Source organism: Pleurodeles waltl, chromosome 2_2 (assembly GCF_031143425.1).
Source record: "Pleurodeles waltl isolate 20211129_DDA chromosome 2_2, aPleWal1.hap1.20221129, whole genome shotgun sequence".
Classification (NCBI taxonomy): Eukaryota; Metazoa; Chordata; class Amphibia; order Caudata; family Salamandridae; genus Pleurodeles; species Pleurodeles waltl.
The window spans coordinates 500083038-500102399 of NC_090439.1; the positions used below are offsets into that span (position 1 = coordinate 500083038).

The window sequence follows — 19362 nt, forward strand, 5'->3', positions numbered from 1 at the left end:
GTTCTGCTCAATATCCATGAATGGATATGTAGGTTATAGAGGTTCTGGTGTAGAAGCCTGTCCTACTGTAGACTGAGCAAGTAGGAAAACGTAACTCTCTCTTAGGTTATCAGAATGGGTGGAGCTAGCCCTTCTAGATCATCTTCAGAATTCAGGGAAGCAGGAGAAGAGGCAAAACTATGTGAAGAGGACTGGAGTTTAATGACAGGTAAAACAGGGACTCCAGTGTTACTTCAAGCACAAACTTTAGAGTACAAAATGCTTCACAAGTGTTTTCGGAAGGTGTAAAGATCTAGCCAAAGCACATCCTACTGCCAAATACACTTTAAACCACTTTTAGGTACAGACGCCACTTATGGTTAGCTAGATGGTGTATACTGAGCTTGCCCACTCTGGTATCTATGGAACCTGGCAGATGGCTAACAGTAAAGGAAGTTCCCTGAAGGTTCATCCAGTGCAAGGGTCTCATTATCTCCTGGAACTGCATATGTCACCTTACACTACCCTGTTTTATTACAGTACCACATGCCTGTCAAGCTGTGTGTCAACCTGTACCTGCTGCCCTTGATGCAAGGTAGAAAGGCCTTCACAGTCGAGAGGATAACACATAGCCCCAGAAGACTGAATTATTGCCTCTGCTCCAGCACTAACCAGAGGCCTCGGATATCCACCTTGCCCAGGTGGGCGAGAGTCAATGCATCTGTAACACTGTGAACTCTTCCTGGGGTAGAGGGAATGGCCTTCCACAGGTCAGGGCAGAGCCTTTCAATTGGCACTAAAGGTCCCAACTGCTCATCTGACACACAGATGTTGCCTCAAAGCTACCCCTTTGCCAAGCCCATTAAAGGCCATTAAAATAGTTCCATTACACAGTCTGCTTATGCCATTGGGCATGAGGCACCAGCAGGATACATAAGACCAAAATACAGAGAGACCTCAGATCCATCTGGGCCAGATCTTAGGACCGAGCCTGAAATATCAAGGTCATATTCTGAATGTCCCAGATTCACTGCAAGAGTATAAAGTCTATGGACAAGAGTCTGCCAAAAATAGCCCCTAAACAGGAAATCCTCTGAACTGACTGCTGTTGGGATTTCACTTCATTAAAGGGGAACCCTAAGGAAGACAAGAGGAAGGTAGTAGTCTATAGCTGGTCCACAACAAGATCACCTTTAATACCCAGCTGTTGAGGTATGCAAATCTGTGCACTCCCTATCTGCAAAGATTGACCACGAACACTGCCAATGCCTTTATAAGCACCAAGAGAGACAAGATGAAGCTGAAAGGCAGGATGGGGAATGAAAAGTGTTTCTTCCCCTCCACTGAAGTGGAGAAACCGCATGTAGTACTGCAGGACGGGTTCATGTAAGTATTGTTCTACAAGTCCAGGAACACTGTCAAATCCTCAGAATACAGGGCAGAGAGGGCTTGGACCAGTCATCATTTTCACATTTGTCATCCCAAGGAAAGCATTTGAGTAGCAAAACAGCCAAAATCAATATTACAGCACCATCATTTTCTGGCACCACAAGTAAGAGTAGTAGCACCATTTACACCCCTCTCTTTCTCTGGGACTTTCTATTGCCACATTGCCCAGTAACAACTGAACTTCTTTGGCAAAGATGGAAGTCTGTTCCTGATTTTCATGGTCTGAGTGAAAACAGGAGGAACTATAGAGGTGGGTTGACAGAAAGGGAATGGCATAACCATGAGGGAAAACCTGCACGTCCCACAGGGTCATGGTAACTGCAGATCAGCTGGGAAGGTGCAAGTGTATTCTGCCTTTCAAATGTTGCATGAGACTCCTGATGAGGAAGTTTGTGTAGCTTGGAAGTGGCAGGGAAAGGGGAAGACAAAGACTGCCCATGTTGTGGGTGACCCCATATCTGCTTTCAACCATGCCTCCTGGAGCCTCAAAAGGGAAGGATTGACTGCCCAGGCTGAGATGACTGTCTCTGGTGATAAGCCAGGTCCCAGGAGCACCCATGAAGTTCTAGTACTGTTGACTGAAGTAGCACACCAGAGAGAGAAGGCTCAAGGATCAAGGCTTAGCAAAGCACTTGTTTTACCAATTAGAAGCTGCTCCCGCCTAATAACCAAACAGCTTCAAGGAGATCAAAGGGAATATCCATGAGGGATGCCTTCACATCCCCAGAGAAACACGCTGTGCGCATCCAAGCATAACAATTCACTGCACTTTACCCTAGTAAGACTTACAGAATATGTGGCATCCAGCTTTCCCCACAAAACATGTTTGTTCTCATCTTGACTGTTTTGGTCTGTTTGTTGACAGGGATTCTTATTAAGCTTCTCTGGGAGGGTGGGTAACATCTAGCTCACCATACCCCAAAGAGCATAATAGTCCAACAGGCATTCAGAGATCGAAGCCACAGTAAAAAGGTCTTTTAGGGTCTCACTGAAAGATAACAAAGGCTCTGAAGTTGCAGTGTTAGCTTCCAAACGTTTAGTAAGTAGGCTAGCCGTATTTCCACAGTTGGCAACTACAGGTCCAATGCCTCAAGTGTCCATCTGTTAATGCGGCAAAGGAGGCACTTTCCTCAGGTAGGAGGTCCCATAGGAGAGTCCAATTACATCTCTGGTAATGTGTCAAGATCTCTAGCATTTTGGAAGTCTAAACTCAGTCCATCAGCAGTACAGTGAGTTGGCAAAGAACTTTCTGCCTCCCAATCAACAACACTGTTTCGGTGATGTGAAATAGTGTGCTATATAGCATCTGAAAGCATAAGGCTTTAAGGCACCAAAGATAGTGGCACATGGCACTGGCAGAGAGGCCTCCAACACCACTAGGTGAGCCTTAGTAATAGCGGTACGAGACAATGGTTGAGTTCTAGCTAAAGTTTGCTCCAAATTGAACATCTGGATCAGATCCGGAACGGATGTCAATGGAGGCAAGGCTGGTGCCAACCTATGCTACAATGGCCTTTGGCAAAGAAGCCGAAGCATGGGGCCAGGAGGAGGCTCAATGTGATCAACCGGTACAAATAAAGGTCCTGCTGGCGGAACTACAGCCGATCCACTGGGCCCAAGAAACTACAATAGGGCACCTGAATAGCCCAAGCAAACTGCTTCCTTGAAGGTCTTTAACTGTTGTAGAATAAAGGATGGCCTGGGAAATTCAGGTTGCACAGGCGCCAGCTATGGAATACCGTCAGAGTCAGATGACTGGTGTGGAGCCTCGCCTTCCCAGTGCAGACTGTGCAATCTCTCCCAGGAGCAGGAGCGACAAGGATAGGCCTGCCATCTAAATGTCTTGTGTTTAGATGAGATCTGTCACTGAAATTCACCTTCAAACTTACCTGGGGACCGAGACCTAGGCAGGGTCCACACTTTGGAAAAAAAGGAAATAGGCCTGTGACCTGGAGTGGGACAGGCTTCACTTCTTGCACTCATCGATGTACAACTTTGTCTTACACTCCCTAATGGCCTTCAGGTGGATCAGGGAGCATCTGTCACAGGACTTCAAATTATGCTTGGGTCTGACACACCAAAGAGACATCATGTGTGTCTGTGACAGACAACTGCTTTCTGCAGGTGCAGCACAGTTTGAAACCTATAGGTCTTTGGAGGATACAGGTCTTGTGCATTGTCACTGAAAAAGCATTTTTGGAGGTTTGTGAAAAACTGACAGTCTGGGAGCTAAGCTCCAGATCTTCATCAAAAGGCGTGGAAAAAGAAAATTTATATCATTTGCCCAGGGTGAACCCCATTTAGGGCTCTGTGCCGTCACTTCTAGAGGGAGGAAGAGGCAAAGACAGTGTCTGATGGGGCCACCGAGATGTGCTGGGAAAGTTTTCCAGATCTAAACTGGTGCCTGTGAAGTTTAAGAGGCAGGGAATCTGCAGGTAGAAGTATCAATCAGAAAAGGTGATAAGTCAGGGAGAAAGCTGGCTTGGGTCTTGGTGCATATAGATCAAGGATAACTATTTTTAAATAGTGCGGACGAGAATGGATATGTGTACTATATTTAATCAGCAATTAATTGTATTTTCCAGTACTATCTGAAATCTCTTTATACATAGGGAATTTCACAAAATGTGCTGATGTTCTGGGGCCTGAACTCCTGGAACTCTGTTTAAGGTGGCACACAGAGTTTCTGAAATATCAGGTAATCAGGGTGGTACTTGAAAAAAAGGGTACTTTAATTTTAACATGGGTGGGTGCTCATTGCATTCACGACTCCCTATCTGTGGTAAGAGTTGCTCTGATCAAAATGGTTATACTTTCGAGGTGCCTCTACAATTTCCAGGATGTATGTCTGTTTTGATGGCGAATATTCAATGAAATGGATAGCATCCAGTTCTCTCTAAATTGGACAAATGCCAGGTCTGAGGTTGGACTGAAGACAATGAAGCCAGCTGCTGAACAACATAAAAAGAGTGTCCTGGAAGAATACAGTAAAACATACTTAAGGGTACATCAATAAATGAGCACTCCATTCTTAAAATCAATCAGCAACAGGGGATTGATTTTCAGTGACAAACAGGCAAAATGAAAAGTTGGAAAAACTTACCAACTGAACTTCACCAAAAGCTCCTCTGCCAATCACCTTCACTACTTCATAATCTTCAGCTTTCATGCGCAAATCTCTTATTTTACTTATTGTGTCTTTATCTGTAGGGCAAAAAAACATGCGCTGTTCAAATAAATAATCATTTTCAGTCTATTTCCCTACAATATTTAACAACTCTTACTTTAACTGCATTTCTAACAGAAGCATATACTGAGGCGTTCTCTTGGTATAGGTGAAACAGCAGAAAAAGGAGACATGCGCATGCCGAGTATTTTGAGGTAAAAAATGAAAATTGGTTCGGAACAAGGCGTAGGGAAACAGCCTGAATGGAGGGATGCCAGCTGTACTGTTACCTAAAGAGAAAACCAAGCGCAAACACGGGTAGACAGTGGGCACATGCTAGGATCAATCAAACCGTTCTCAATCCTGTTATAACGAAGGCCCTCGAGGGTGCTGAACCTGTGCTAAAAAAAGGTAGGTTCAAAAGACAATAAACCGAATATAATGCGTGTGCAGGGAGCCTGTTTCCTTGCTAAATAACTTCTCTGCTTAACTGCTCCGATAGCAGTTGATTCCTGAAGCGGTATTTCTCCAACCTCTGATGAGGAAAAATACTTCTTGGGTGAGCTAGGAGCTCCCATACACATGGTTGGCATAAGTACAAGCAAGCAGTCTCTCACCAAGTCCTTTAGGTTTGTTCCCAGAGGAAAATGGGTAGAAATAAGTTCCACATTCTGAAAGCACATAGCAATTCAGGCAGATCTGTGGCGCCTATTGTAGCCATAAACTGGAATTGAGGTCCAGCTAAATACTTCCAAATTGGGGCAGAAGCCTACTAGTAATCAAGTGTTGTGCATTCTCTTCATATGTAACACCAGACGCAGCCCCTCCGTAAGGGCGGGGGAGCGTCAGCAACCCCCCCCCCCCAACCCCAGCAGCAACCACTGCAAATCCTGTTAACCCCTTCGCTGCCAGGCCTTTTCCCCCTCCTGTGCCAGGCCTTTTTTTGCCTATTTGGGGCAGTTCGCGCTTAGGCCCTCATAACTTTTTGTCCACATAAGCTAACCAAGCCAAATTTGCGTCCTTTTTTTCCAACATCCTAGGGATTCTAGAGGTACCCAGACTTTGTGGGTTCCCTTGAAGGAGGCCAAGAAATTGGCCAAAATACAGTGAAAATTTCGTTTTTTTCAAAAAATTTGAAAAAGTGGCTGCAGAAGAAGGCTTGTGGTTTTTCCCCTGAAAATGGCATCAACAAAGGGTTTGCGGTGCTAAACTCAGCAGCTTCCCAGCGTTCAGGAACAGGCAGACTTTAATCAGAAAACACAATTTTGGCATTTTACTGGGACATACCCCATTTTTGCAATTTTTTGTGCTTTCAGCCTCCTTCCAGTCAGTGACAGAAATGGGCATGAAACCAATGCTGGATCCCAGAAACCTAAACATTTCTGAAAAGTAGACAACATTCTGAATTCAGCAAGGGGTCATTTGTGTAGATCCTACAAGGGTTTCCTACAGAAAATAACAACTGAAAAAGAAAAATATTGAAATTGAGGTGAAAAAAACATAAATGTTTCTCTACGTTTTACTCTAACTTTTCCCTGCAATGTCAGATTATCGAAAGCAATATACCGTTACGTCTGCTGGATTCCTCTGGTTGCGGGGATATATAGGGCTTGTAGGTTCATCAAGAACCCAAGGAACCCAGAGCCAATAAATGAGCTGCACCCTGACGTGCGTTTTCATTCTATACCGGGTATACAGCAATTCATTTGCTGAAATATAAAGAGTAAAAAATAGCTATCAAGAAAACCTTTGTATTTCAAAAAAGGGCACAAGATAAGGTGTTGAGGAGCAGTGGTTATTTGCACATATCTGAATTCCGGGGTGACCAAACTAGCATGTGAATTACAGGGCATTTCTCAAATAGATGTCTTTTTTACACACTCTCCTATATTTGGAAGGAAAAAATGTAGAGAAAGACAAGGGGCAATAACACTTGTTTTGCTAATCTATGTTCCCCCAAGTCTCCCGATAAAAAAAGATACCTCACTTGTGTGGGTAGGCCTAGCGCCCGCGAAAGGAAACGCCCCAAAGCGCAACGTGGACACATCCACATTTTTGGAAGAAAACAGAGGTGTTTTTTGTGAAGTGCCTACCTGTAGATTTTGGCCTCTAGCTCAGCCGGCACCTAGGGAAACCTACCAAACCTGTGCATTTCTGAAAACTAGAGACCTAGGGGAATCCAAGGAGGGGTGACTTGCGGTGCTCGGACCAGGTTCTGTTACCCAGAATCCTTTGCAAACCTCAAAATGTGGCTAAAAAAACACATGTTCCTCACATTTCTGTGGCAGAAAGTTCTGGAATCTGAGAGGAGCCACAAATTTCCTTCCACCCAGCGTTCCCCCAAGTCTCCCGATAAAAATGATACCTCACTTGTGTGGGTAGGACTAGCGCCCACGAAAGGAAAGGGCCCAAAACACAACGTGGACACATCACATTTTTTTATAAAAAGCAGTGCCTACCTGTGGATTTTGGCCTGTAACTCAGCCGGCACCTGAGGAAACCTAGCAAACCAGTGCATTTTTTAAAACTAGAAACCCAGGGAATCCAAGATGGGGTGACTTGCGGGGCTCTGACCAGGTTCTGTTACCCAGAATCCTTTGCAAACATAAAAATTTGGCCCAAAAAACACTTTTTCCTCTCATTTCGGTGACAGAAAGTTCTGGAATCTGAGAGGAGCCACAAATTTCCTTCCACCCAGCGTTCCCCTAAGTCTCTCGATAAAAATGGTACCTCACTTCTGTGGGTAGGCCTAGCGCCCACGAAAGGAAATGGCCCAAAACACAACGTGGACACAACATATTTTTTCACAGAAAACAGAGGTGTTTTTTGCAAGGTGCCTACCTGTGGTGTTTGGCCTGTAGCTCAGCCGGCCCCAGGGGGGGGGGCAGAAATGCCCTAAAATAAATTTGCTTCCCAACCCCCACCCTCCCCCGCCGGGAGCGACCCTTGCCTACGGGGTCACTCCCCCTGCGTGACATTGGCGCCTAAAAACAAATCCCCGGTGCCTAGTGTTTTCTGCCCCCTTGGGGGCAGATTGACCTAAACTCTGCCAATCTGCCCCCAGGGGGGCAGAAATGGTCTAAATACAATTTGCCCCCCTGGGGAGCGACCCTTGCCTGATTGTTTTTTTTTTAGAGATGGGGAGTGACCAAACAAACAAAAAAAAAAAAAACACAAAACAAAATTTGCCCTGGCGCCTAGAGGTTTCTGCCCCCCCCGGGGGCAGAAATGGCCTAAAATAAATTTCTCTCCCCCCAACCTCCACCCCCCCCTGGGAGCGACCCTTGCCTACGGGGTCGCTCCCCCTGCGTGACCATTGGAGCCAAAAAACAAATTCCCGGTGCCTAGCGGTTTCTGCCCCCTTGGGGGTAGATTGACCTAAAATCGGCCAATCTGCCCCCAAGGGGGGCGGAAATGGCCTAAATACAATTTGCCCCCCAGGGGAGCGACCCTTGCCTGATGGGTCGCTCCCCATCTATAAAAAAACGAACAAACAAAAAAATAAAAAATTTCCCCTGGCGCCTAGAGGTTTCTGCCCCCCCGGGTGCAGATCAGCCTAATAATAGGCCGATCTGCCCCCAAGGGGGGCAGAAATGGCATAAATATAATTTTCCCCCCATGGGAGCGACCCTTGCCCAAGGGGTCGCTCCCTTATGTGAAGATTAGGTAAAAAAAAAAAAATCCCTGGTGTCTAGAAGGGTTTCAAAAGCCGGATTGCAAGCAATCCGGCTTTTGAAACCCTCGGAGAGACTTCAAAGGGAAGGAAATACTTTTCCTTCCCTTTGAAGCCCCTCCGGGCCTCCCAAGTGATTGAAAGAGAAATGCTTTTGCATTTCTCTTTCAATCGCGCTGGAAGCAGAGCTTCCAGCGCGACGAGGGAGGCCCCTGTGACTAATCAGCGCGCGCTGACGTCACAGGGGGGGGTGGAAGGGAAAGGTCTTCCCCTTCCATCCCCGACTTGGGGGGGGGGGGGAGGGGTGCACGGGGGCGCGCAAGTTCCCCTGTGCCATGGACGAGATGATCTCGTCCAAGGCACAGGGGAACTGTAGCCTTGGACGAGATCATCTCGTCCAAGGCACAGAAGAGGTTAAACTGAAAGGATAATAAACTTTGTTTATTATCCTTTCTGTGTAAAAGGGGTGGGGCATTGGAGGTGATGAGCCGAGTGCTTGCTCTGTGCACTCTACTCAGAGCGCATGTGTGTTTGGCCAGCCGTCTCAGGCCGGCCAAACACACATGCACTGTAGGCTCTCTCCTGCCCAGCAATACGGTTGCTGGGCTGGAGAGAGCCTGCACAGGCTCTCAGTCTGCCTGGGAGCGCCCTGGTTGGGCACGCCCTTCCAATCCTGATGCTGCTTCGAGCAGCGTCAGGATTGGCGCAGGGCAGGCTGGGAGCCTGTGCCTCTAGCAGCAACGGGAGAGGAGGGGCGCAGGAGCAGAGGTACGTTTTTAATTGTTATTTAATTATTTTTTTCCCGTGCCCCCCAGCAACCCCTGCCCCTGTCTAACACCCACCCAGGTTATAACTAACTGTTTCTCCTTCGATGGGTTTGTCAGAAGGGCAACAATTGGCACCTTTTCACAAAGGACTATGGCCACGATGGGCTATGAAAAAACATTAGGGCTTGTTCTAAGAGGAAACCTCGTGTATATGTGCCAGAAATGTCCAGGAGATGAAGAAAATGAAAAAGAAATAAAAAGTATGAGAATGGGATAACACCTGTTCTGTGGTCAACAGCCATTCTTTATCTTATAAATGCTTTCTCACACAAAAATATTGATCATTAGTTAAGCTTAACAATAACAAGAAGTGCGGAATTAGTGATTAAAAACTATCACCATTCCACAAATTCTGACGCTCGACAGCACTCAAGGTTCTAATGGTTGTGATAACTATGGCAAAACCTTTGCTTATTTTTGTAAACATTTCCATACATGAAAGAAAAGTACTAAGGTAGCCCACTTGTCCCACAGCACTGGATTTAAATGTATAAAGGGGAGCAATTGGCATCCACTTTGGGTATTAATACACCATGCCAAGCCTATACTACTTCCTCAAACGGGGCCTATACAAAGATGACTGCAAGGGTATGTAGGAGGCTGGCCTGGCTTATAGTGGGTACCTTGTGGTACTTACACCTTGTGCCAGGTCCAGTTATCCCTTATTAGTAGAATAGAGGTGTTCCTAGCAGCTTAGGCTGATAGAGGTAGTTATGGCAAAGCAGCTTAGGCTGAACTAGGAGACATGCAAAGCTCCTACTATACCACTTATATCACATAGCACTATATCACAAGAAAACACAATACTCAGTTACTAAAAATATAGGTACTTTATTTTAGTGACAATATGCCAAACGCATCTCAGAGGATACCCTCACTTAGGAGGTAAGTAATATACACAAATTATATGTACACAACAAACCAACATCAGGTAAGTAACAGTAAGAAAAGTAGTGCAAACAATGTAGAATCACAATAGAATGTAATAGGTAGAAACAGGCCTAGGGGCAACACAAACCATATACTCCAAAAGTGGAATGTGAATCACAAATGGACCCCAGGCCTATGGTAGGTTGTAGAGGGTCACTGGGACTGTTGAAAACACTATGGGTGCCCAAGATACCCAAGATCCTGAAAAGTAGGAGTAAAGTTACCCTACTACCCTAGAAAGACAGTAAAGTCGTGATAGGGGATTCTGCAAGGACAACTGCCAGAAAAACACTGAAGACGGGTTCCTGGACCTGAGGACCTGTAAAGGAAGGGGACCAAGTCCAAGAGTCACGCAAGTGTCTGGAGGGGGGGAGGGCAGGAACCCACTAAACCCCGGATGAAGGTGCAAAAGGGCTGCCTCTGGGTGGAAGAAGCCGAAGATTCTGCAACGACGGACGGTGCCAGGAACTTCTCCTATGGTCAGAAGATGTCCCACGGCGTGCTGGAGGATGCAGAGTTGTTTCCACGCATAAAGGCCGCAAACAAGCCTTACTAGCTGCAAGAGTCGTAGTTGAGGATTTTGGGTACTGCTGGGGACCAGGAAGGACCAGGATGTCGCCCCTTGGAGGAGGAGACAGAGGGGGCGTTCAGCAACTCAGAGCCCCCGCAGAAGCAGGCAGCACCCGCAGAAGTACCAGAACAGGCACTTAGAAGATCTGAGGACAGCGGTCGACTCAGACCCACAAAGGAGGGTCCCACGACGTCAGAGTCCAACTCAGCGAGTTGGGCAATGCCGGACGGAGTGCTGGGGACCTGGGCTAGGCTGTGCACTAAGGAAGTCTTGGAAAAGTGCACAGAAGCCCGAGCAGCTGCAGATCACGCAGTACACAGGATTACTGTCTGGCGTGGGGAGGCAAGGACTTATCTCCACCAAATTTGGACAGAAGGGTCACTGGGCTGTGGGAGACACTTGACCCAGCTCATGTGTTCCAGGGACCACGCTCGTCAGGATGAGAGGGGACCCAGAGGACCGGTGATGCAGAAGTTTGGTGCCTGCGTTGGCAGGGGGAAGATTCCGTCGACCCACAGGAGATTTCTTCTTGGCTTCCAGTGCAGGGTGAAGGCAGACAGCCCTCAGAACATGCACCACCAGGAAACAGTCGAGAAAGCCTGCAGGATAAGGCGCTACAATGTTGCTGGTAGTCATCTTGCTACTTTGTTGCGGTTTTGCAGGCGTCCTGGAGCAGTCAGTGGTCGATCCTTGGCAGAAGTCGAAGAGGGAAGTGCAGAGGAACTCTGGTGAGCTCTTGCATTCGTTATCTGAGGAACAGCCCAGAGTAGAGACCCTAAATAGCCCAAAAAGGAGGATTGGCTACTGAGAAATATAAGCACCTATCAGAGGGGGTCTCTGATGTCATCTGCTGGCACTGGCCACTCAGAGCAGTCCATTGTGCCCCAACATCTCTGCGTCCAAGATGGCAGAGGTCTGGGACACACTGGAGGAGCTCTAGGCACCTCCCTTGGGAGGTGCTGGTCAGGAGAGTGGTCACTCCCCTTTCCTTTGCCCAGTTTCGTGCCAGAGCAGGGCTGGGGGATCCCTGAACCGGTGTAGACTGGCTTATGCAGAGATGGGCACCATCTGTGCCCATCAAAGCATTTCCAGAGGCTGGGGGAGGCTACTCCTCCCCAGCCCTTCACATCTATTTCCAAAGGGAAAGGGTGTAACACCCTCTCTCAGAGGAAATCCTTTGTTCTGCCTTCCTGGGACCAAGCTGCCCAGGCCCCAGGGGGCAGAAACCTGTCTGAGGGATTGGCAGCAGCAGTAGCTGCAGTGGAAACCCCGGAAAGGGAGCTTGGCAGTACCCGGGTTCTGTGCTAGAGACCCGGGGATGCATGGAATTGTCACCCCAATACCAGAATGGTATTGGGGTGACAACTCCAGGATCCTAGACATGTTACATGGCCATGTTCGGAGTTACCATTGTGACGTTACATATAGGTAGTGACCTATATGTAGTGCACGCATGTAATTGTGTCCCCGCACTCACAAAGTTCGGGGAATTTGCCCTGAACAATGTGGGGGCACCTTGGCTAGTGCCAGGGTGCCCACACACTAAGTAACTTGGCACCTAACCTTCACCAAGTGAGGGTTAGACATATAGGTGACATATAAGTTACTTATGTGCAGTGAAAAATGGCTTTGAAATAACATGGACATTATTTCACCCAGGCTGCAGTGGCAGTACTGTGTAAGAATTGTCTGAGCTCCCATGGGTGGCAAAAGAAATGCTGCAGCCCATAAGGATCTCCTTGAACCCCAATACCCTGGGTACCTAGGTACCATATACTAGGGTATTATAAGGGTGTTCCAGTGTGCCAATCTGAATTGGTAAGATTAGTCACTAGACTGCAGTAACAATTTTAAAAGCAGAGAGAATATATACACTGAAGTTCTGGTTAGCAGAGCCTCAGGGATACAGTTAGGTACCACACAGGAAACACACATAGGCCACAAATTTATGAGCACTGGGGTCCTGGCTAGCAGGATTCCAGTGACACATATCAAACACACTGACAACATAGGGTTTTGTCTATGAGCACTGGGCCCTGGCTAGCAGGATCCCAGTGAGACAGTAAAAACACCCTGACATATACTCACAAACAGGCCAAAAGTGGGGGTAACAAGGCTAGAACGAGGCTACCTTCCCACAGGGTATCCCAACACGACTGTCGGGTAGAGAGACCAATGAAGGGTCACCTCATTTTCAGGTACACCAATGGTGTCCCTCACAGGCACCAGATCTGCAGAACCCTCTGGAACAGGGGCTACACAACGCTTTTTTTGTTACTCTCAAAGAGATGTTTTATAAAGATTCTTGTATCATCTAACCAATTCTGGTCAGACACTAGGATTTATCGAATTGCCATCTCTGCAGAATCCTCAATGCAATAGAAGTGAAACTATTGAATTGGTCTGAAAAGGCTTTCGCCCAAATGGCTACAGTTCCCCACTTAATAGAATGCATCATGAGAAAAAATGAAGACGTGAAACGGTATTGATTTGAATTGGCGTGAAAAAACAAGTAAACTGCATGTGGTTCAAATAATATATGTGCCAAGGGTCCACCAGTGCAAAAGTTTGTTTAATAACTGTTAGAATTAATTTAGTTTTGGGCATTATCTGTTTTTTGTATCTATTAGAAGAATCTAGTTTTAGATCCTGAATTAAATTAAAATCCCCTCCCCAAATAAAGAGCACTTCTGCATCCATGGCTAGGTTGTGAAGTTGTTTCACTGGCTGCCCGTCATCAGTGAAAGGGCCATAATATTACACAAGATTCAAGGCAGAACCCATGCCCAGCACCTTAATCCATATTAATCTCGCTTTTTCGTCCCCGACTGCATCCCTCAAAGCACAATTAATAGTATTTGCCGGTAAATCGTCAATCCCTTCATTGAGGCCCTGCAGATGCAGAATATAAATGCGGGAGGGAGTAGGTTGTGCCCTAACATCATATTATGTGGGCCGAGCTGCACAAACTGTTGCCAAAAAGAAAACAGAAGGTAACTTTGAGAAAGAGGGAAATTGCTGTGGATGGATCAAGTGCACCGATGGAGGAAACTTTCGTTTTCACATCATTAATCTCAATAAAGGTAGGATACTGCTTCAATTTTCATGCTGATACTATGAACATCTGTCGCTGTCCATAAAGGAAGAAAAAAATTCCCAGTGATGTGTACAACATTGCTAATTAAAAAACTGCAAAAACAAATGCCAAGGTATCTTTGAATATTTCTTAACGGTCAAGAAAAATCCAGGATCAAAACGCAGTCCCCATATCCACTAAAGTTGTTTGTCCAGCAGCTATGAAAATGCATTTAGCAGCCAGCCTTCTAGGTGATTTTGTTTTGATAAGACAGATACTGTTTAACCTGTCACTGGTAGCACTTTTGCATCACAGTAACTATCACAATCCTCAGCACCGGGCAGGTTCCTTACTTCTCTCAACACTGCAAGAAATCCTGAAAACACCTCACACTAATAAATAGCCGTTCTAGACATACAATCTGGTTATTTTACGTATTAAGTCAGGTTATGTCAGAAGGAACATACCTCGGATGTCTTAACATAACATGTAGCCACTTTGAAAGTCTGTTATACTGAAGAAATAAAAACATGTGACAGTTGCCTAGAAAGATAAGTTAGGATATTACATACAACGGTACTGCACACCACCTGCCCAGAAGAATCGTGAATAGCTATGGTTTGGAAGACCAGCAGTAAAGTTTCAATAAAAAACTGGCATACATAGGCCCATTCCCTCCCTTTCCAACCTCTGTTTCTGCGTTTAACGAATTTGTATACAGCAACTTGACTATACTTGAAGATTGTTTGAAACAATCTCATTCAGTCAGGCAGTAGCAGGGGTAATAGGATTCATTGTATCTGCCTAATGTGCACCAATAGTTTTTTTTCATATGGCAGATTTACCAATCAAATAGCAGATGTATAAACAGCCACGTTAAACTGCCACCGTACAACTCCGATTCAAAGCACTGCTGCTGATAAAATTAGAAAAAGGAATCGATCAAATATTTAGCAATAACGCACTTCTTACTGGCTGCTTGCTTTAAAATGTATGCTCCGAGTCGCTTTTTAAAACTATGGAATTTAGAAATGCGAGTTAGATGTATATTCAGTGCCTTCCAAAAGATGGTGTTTTAACGGGTTGAGTAATGCCCGCCAAATACTTGTTATAGTTAAGAGCTGTTAATTATTTGGAATCCAATAGTTGTTCTCAGCTGTATTTGGGATCATATTTGGTAGCGCAAAACCATGTTATGACCACATGCATGCTACTCTATATTATATAAGTCTCTATTGGGCCAAAATAGGCAGTAGGTGAACAAAATCCTTCCCGGAAATTCTTATCAAGGGGCAAAAAAAATAGAACTAGTAAATCTTAACAGGGCATCATCTGTACGTAATTAGATGATATTGTTAATCAGACCTGCCAGAAGATCCAAAATACTTTAATTTTTTATCATCCATTTAAGTAGTATTTTGGTGCCTACCAAATCAAGAAAGCATATTGTGATGTAAAATAAATTTGCACATCTTGGTAAGGAAGAGATAATTGTACATGCTATCAACAGACTGATTGTGAACCATCAGATGCTAGCGCTTCACACCACGTTTGTATTACCACAAGCAAATGCATAACCCATTGACACAGGACATCCCTCTAATACTACAAAATATAGAGGATGTGATTACCCTAAAGTCTGATGCAGAATGTCATGCATCACAGTGGCTTTCATTCTCTTCCTTCCAGAAGAGTACATCATCCTCTTCAAAATACATGAACTCTCTGTGTGTTCTGTGATGTGTTTTGTTTGTGTCAATCACACTATTCTACATTTAAAAACAAGACTTCATTCCACGGCATATCCAAATTTGCAAGCGTCCGCCATCCATTCAACCGCACTCCTACTTTTCACTAGCAACTGTCCAAGAAAAATAGATTTCAATTGCTGAAGTTGTTGTTTTAGGAACCCGTGAAAGCAGAATCCTTGCGGGGTCAAACAGTATAGATACACAAAAATGTCAATTTATTGTTCTCAATCTAACTCAACTCAAGTTAACTGACTCAAGGGCACACAAAGACACATTAAGTTGGTATTTTCCTGTGAACATCACGTGCTCTCAGAGTTATTCAAGGATAAATTGTCATATTAAAGGCCTGTTAGGATCTGGAATCTATACATAATCTGGAAATGAACAACAAGGGACATATAAGATGTAAAAAGTCTGTCTTAACCCAGCTATAGATGTAAGGCCAAACATCTGCCCATGGAGGCAAGTACAATAAGCTGATTCCTTCACACGCTATGGTACAGTCTGTGAGTTTAGTACCCAAGTTATTAAGGGTTCAAGAAACTACAATATTGAGTATAAAAAGTTGTTCAAAGCATGTATCTTGGGTTTACTCAAACTAAATGTAACAACTTTTACAGAATAACACTGCTGAAATGTTTGAATGTAAAGATGTTTCATGGCAATAAAGTGATTTTCAACTATGAATCCCCTCAAGAAACGATGGACACAGAACTTGTATTCAAATTGCATATGTTACAGCCATATAGCCCTCCCTTCTCATTCATGGGAAGGAGATACATTAGAATCAAAACTAGCACCTGAAAGCAGTTAAACATTAATGGATTCAATCAACTGCTGCCATTAAGCATAGGAAATCAGCACAGCACTATCACCATAAGTCTTGGTGGGCTGTCTTTGTCACTTTAATTTCCAACAAGTAGGTTGGGAGCTATAGGTAGTTCACCAGAAACCTCAAAGTAGTTCTGAGAAGTGAAATCAAGCTCAGTACCTCATTCAGAGAGTATGTGGATATTAATTAATTCACCACAGCTCAGCCCAAGACCCTCAGAGTGACAGCCAGTCAAACTAATGGCAGGGTGTCATGATAACACCTAATCAGATAGAGCATTGGACAATGGAAACTACCATTGACATGGAATCTACCACATGCCAATCTGTCATTACTCTAACTCTAGCTTATTCACAAGGAGATTGGAAATGTTGAAGGCCTACTCTATAGTCACACCATGTGAACAATCAGCAATGCAAAAAGAGTGGCAACTGTAACCTGAGCAACAACCAGTGCTTACCCAATGAAGTGTGGGAATGCTGGACCCAGAGTGAAAATATATTAGTTGGGTGTATGAGCAGGCTAAGAGCGCAGGAGAGCAAGGTATGGAACCAGAGCTGAGATAATTAAGATCCTCATGTGCACTGATATATGTGTATGCATATGTACACATTTATTGTGTGTAGCATTACATTCTAGCCTAAAAACAGTGTAGCTTCCCGAATGGTACACCTGGAGTCAAAGACCACCAAAACTACATGCTACGTCCCATCAAAGAGGTTAATCTCTGGCACAACTGTGTCGGTCCCTGGCATAATAGTGCTGATGACCTAATAAGGATCCTCCTCAACTATTTTGGGCAACCTTAGTTTAGTTGTGGCATAAAGTCAGCCATCATTGACACATGAAGAATATGAATTGCCTACTGTTATCCATCCATGACATAATGTTGGCCAGCCCTTGCATAACAGTTGGCATGACTAATCTGTAGTGGGCATCCTCGATGTTGTGGTCAAGCCTTGGCACAATGGTGGTGCTGGTATAATGGTAGGCACTTTTGGTATTACAGGCATTCTTAGTGTTATGGTGAGCATCCACAGCTTATGATTGCAATTCCTTGTTATTTTAAGCAGATCTGTCCACGCAAAGTCATTGCAGGTGACTGTTCAATGAAAATAAGTTGTTTGGGGACTGTGTATTTTCTAAATATGAAAATTGATATTTTGAAGACAACAATTATGTGTTTTTTTCCATAAAAGGTTTTTCTTCTGACAAGCTTAGTTTTTTTTTTGCCCTAAATGGAAAGTGGCATTTGCTAGGAAAGTGTGTATATTCAGAATTTTATATGATGATGAAAATACAAGGTTGCCGTTCCAAAAACATTTTGAACTGATCACTGAATGGTAATTCAAGTTGAGTTCGGGAGATTTACTACTGCGGTTATGCCCCTTGCGCCAGATTCCATGCATTAATCAGGCATTTAATATTTATATATTTTTTCCTGCCATTTCTGCTTGTAACCTCAACTGAAAATCCTGGATGGCCACTACTGATAATCCTTCTTACAGTGTAACGTTACACATGTAGTCACTATTTGTCAGTGATGAAAATTGCCAGTAGCTCTTGGGAGGCCTTTACTTGACGTGAAGAACTCTTACTACAGAAAAGTGTGAAGAGCCATGCATTAGAACCTACATGTATGGTCAATCGCAATAGTTGTGTTAGCAAAAATGATAGCATTGTTACTGCTAGTGATAGACGCTACTCAGTTGCTATACACAATATACCATCAATAACTACATATTAGAGCATTTATGTCTTTCCGAGGGTAGTATGTCTACTGAAACGTCAACCATATATACTACTGTTCATGAATAAATACGGGATTACATTTAAATCCTGGAATCAAATTCTTGTTTCACAAAACGTAAAGTCACAAGGAAACGTAAACGAAAAGGTGAAGAGAAACCTGGGAATTTAAGTAAAGAAGAGCTCCATTTACAAAATGCAGAAACTCCCCTCTTTCTCTTTAACTTATAGAAGCAACGACAAGAAAGAAATAATAGCCGATAACATTAATTGGCCATGTTGTTATTTTCAAAATACATAAAAAAAAAAATGTATTGCAGTCCCTGTGGGGTTGAAAAATTGAAATCTACGTAACGATTACATACATAAACAGAAACATAATTATTTCAGACTCATTTTATAAACCATAATATTTTTTTAATTCCTACTTGAGCAACATATTCGAATTCCAAAAATGGTAATTAAATAAAAGGGTTATTTTAAACCACATGGGTCAATAATGGCATGAAATAACATGAAGTACTTCAAACCTTCAGAATTCTGCATGCAAATAACCATTAGAGCACAGACCTAGCTTCAAAAAAAGGTTCGCCAAGATTTCTGCTACGCTACTAAAATACAATGCTTCAAGAAACGGCAATACTTGGAAATGTTTCTGTTAACAGCTCGTTAAACCGACTCGCCAGTAGGAGTGGTGCTTTCAGAAAACCAGGAATTGTTTTTTATCCTTTTGAATACCGTGTGTTCACACATTGCTGTGAACTTGTAGGGATTCCCCAATAATTCAAGTACTGATGCAACTTCAAAACCACAGATCAACACAGCCTACTTCAAACCTACCAATTGGCATCCGCTCCGTTGCAGTATAGAGGCCGTGGCCCTACAAGTCAATGAGACACCGTATTTCGGACAAAGGTGTGTTTCCTGACACATTTGGTAGCTTTTGGTATAGTCAACTATGACTACACGAAGGGGCATCTCTTACACATACTAAAATTGTCCGTCTCATTTCTCTTTATAAACTGTATTTGTTTTCTTTGCCAGCCTGTTTTGGCGTTACCATGCAAAGATTAAAACAAATGACACATCAAGGTTAAACATGGAAAGAAAAATATATAAAAGTACGACTAAGAGCGGTTACAAGTGGTATAATGGTATAGAGAAAGAACACAAATCAAACTCAGAAAAGTGCAAAAATGTAGGGGCAAGGGTGCCTTTGTTGCCAGACTAATGTTGGTCACAACCGGAAGATTTCCCTTGGCTCTCATCTGGCGCAGAAGAAGCAGGTGTCCCATGAACTCCACCCAAATTCACTCACCTGGAAAATGATCCACGTTAGCAACGAACATACCTGCCAGA

General features: G+C 44.2%; 1 protein-coding gene across 1 annotated transcript in view; it reads right to left on the minus strand.

Annotated features, from left to right (window-relative positions):
* The window catches only part of ROCK1 (Rho associated coiled-coil containing protein kinase 1), a 1374854-nt gene that overhangs the window by 1114164 nt on the left and 241328 nt on the right, over window positions 1–19362 (minus strand). Inside the window, exon 3 of the mRNA XM_069219991.1 lies at window positions 4532–4632. Within this exon, the coding sequence (XP_069076092.1) occupies window positions 4532–4632 (101 nt within the window). The remainder of the gene's footprint in view (window positions 1–4531; window positions 4633–19362) is intronic.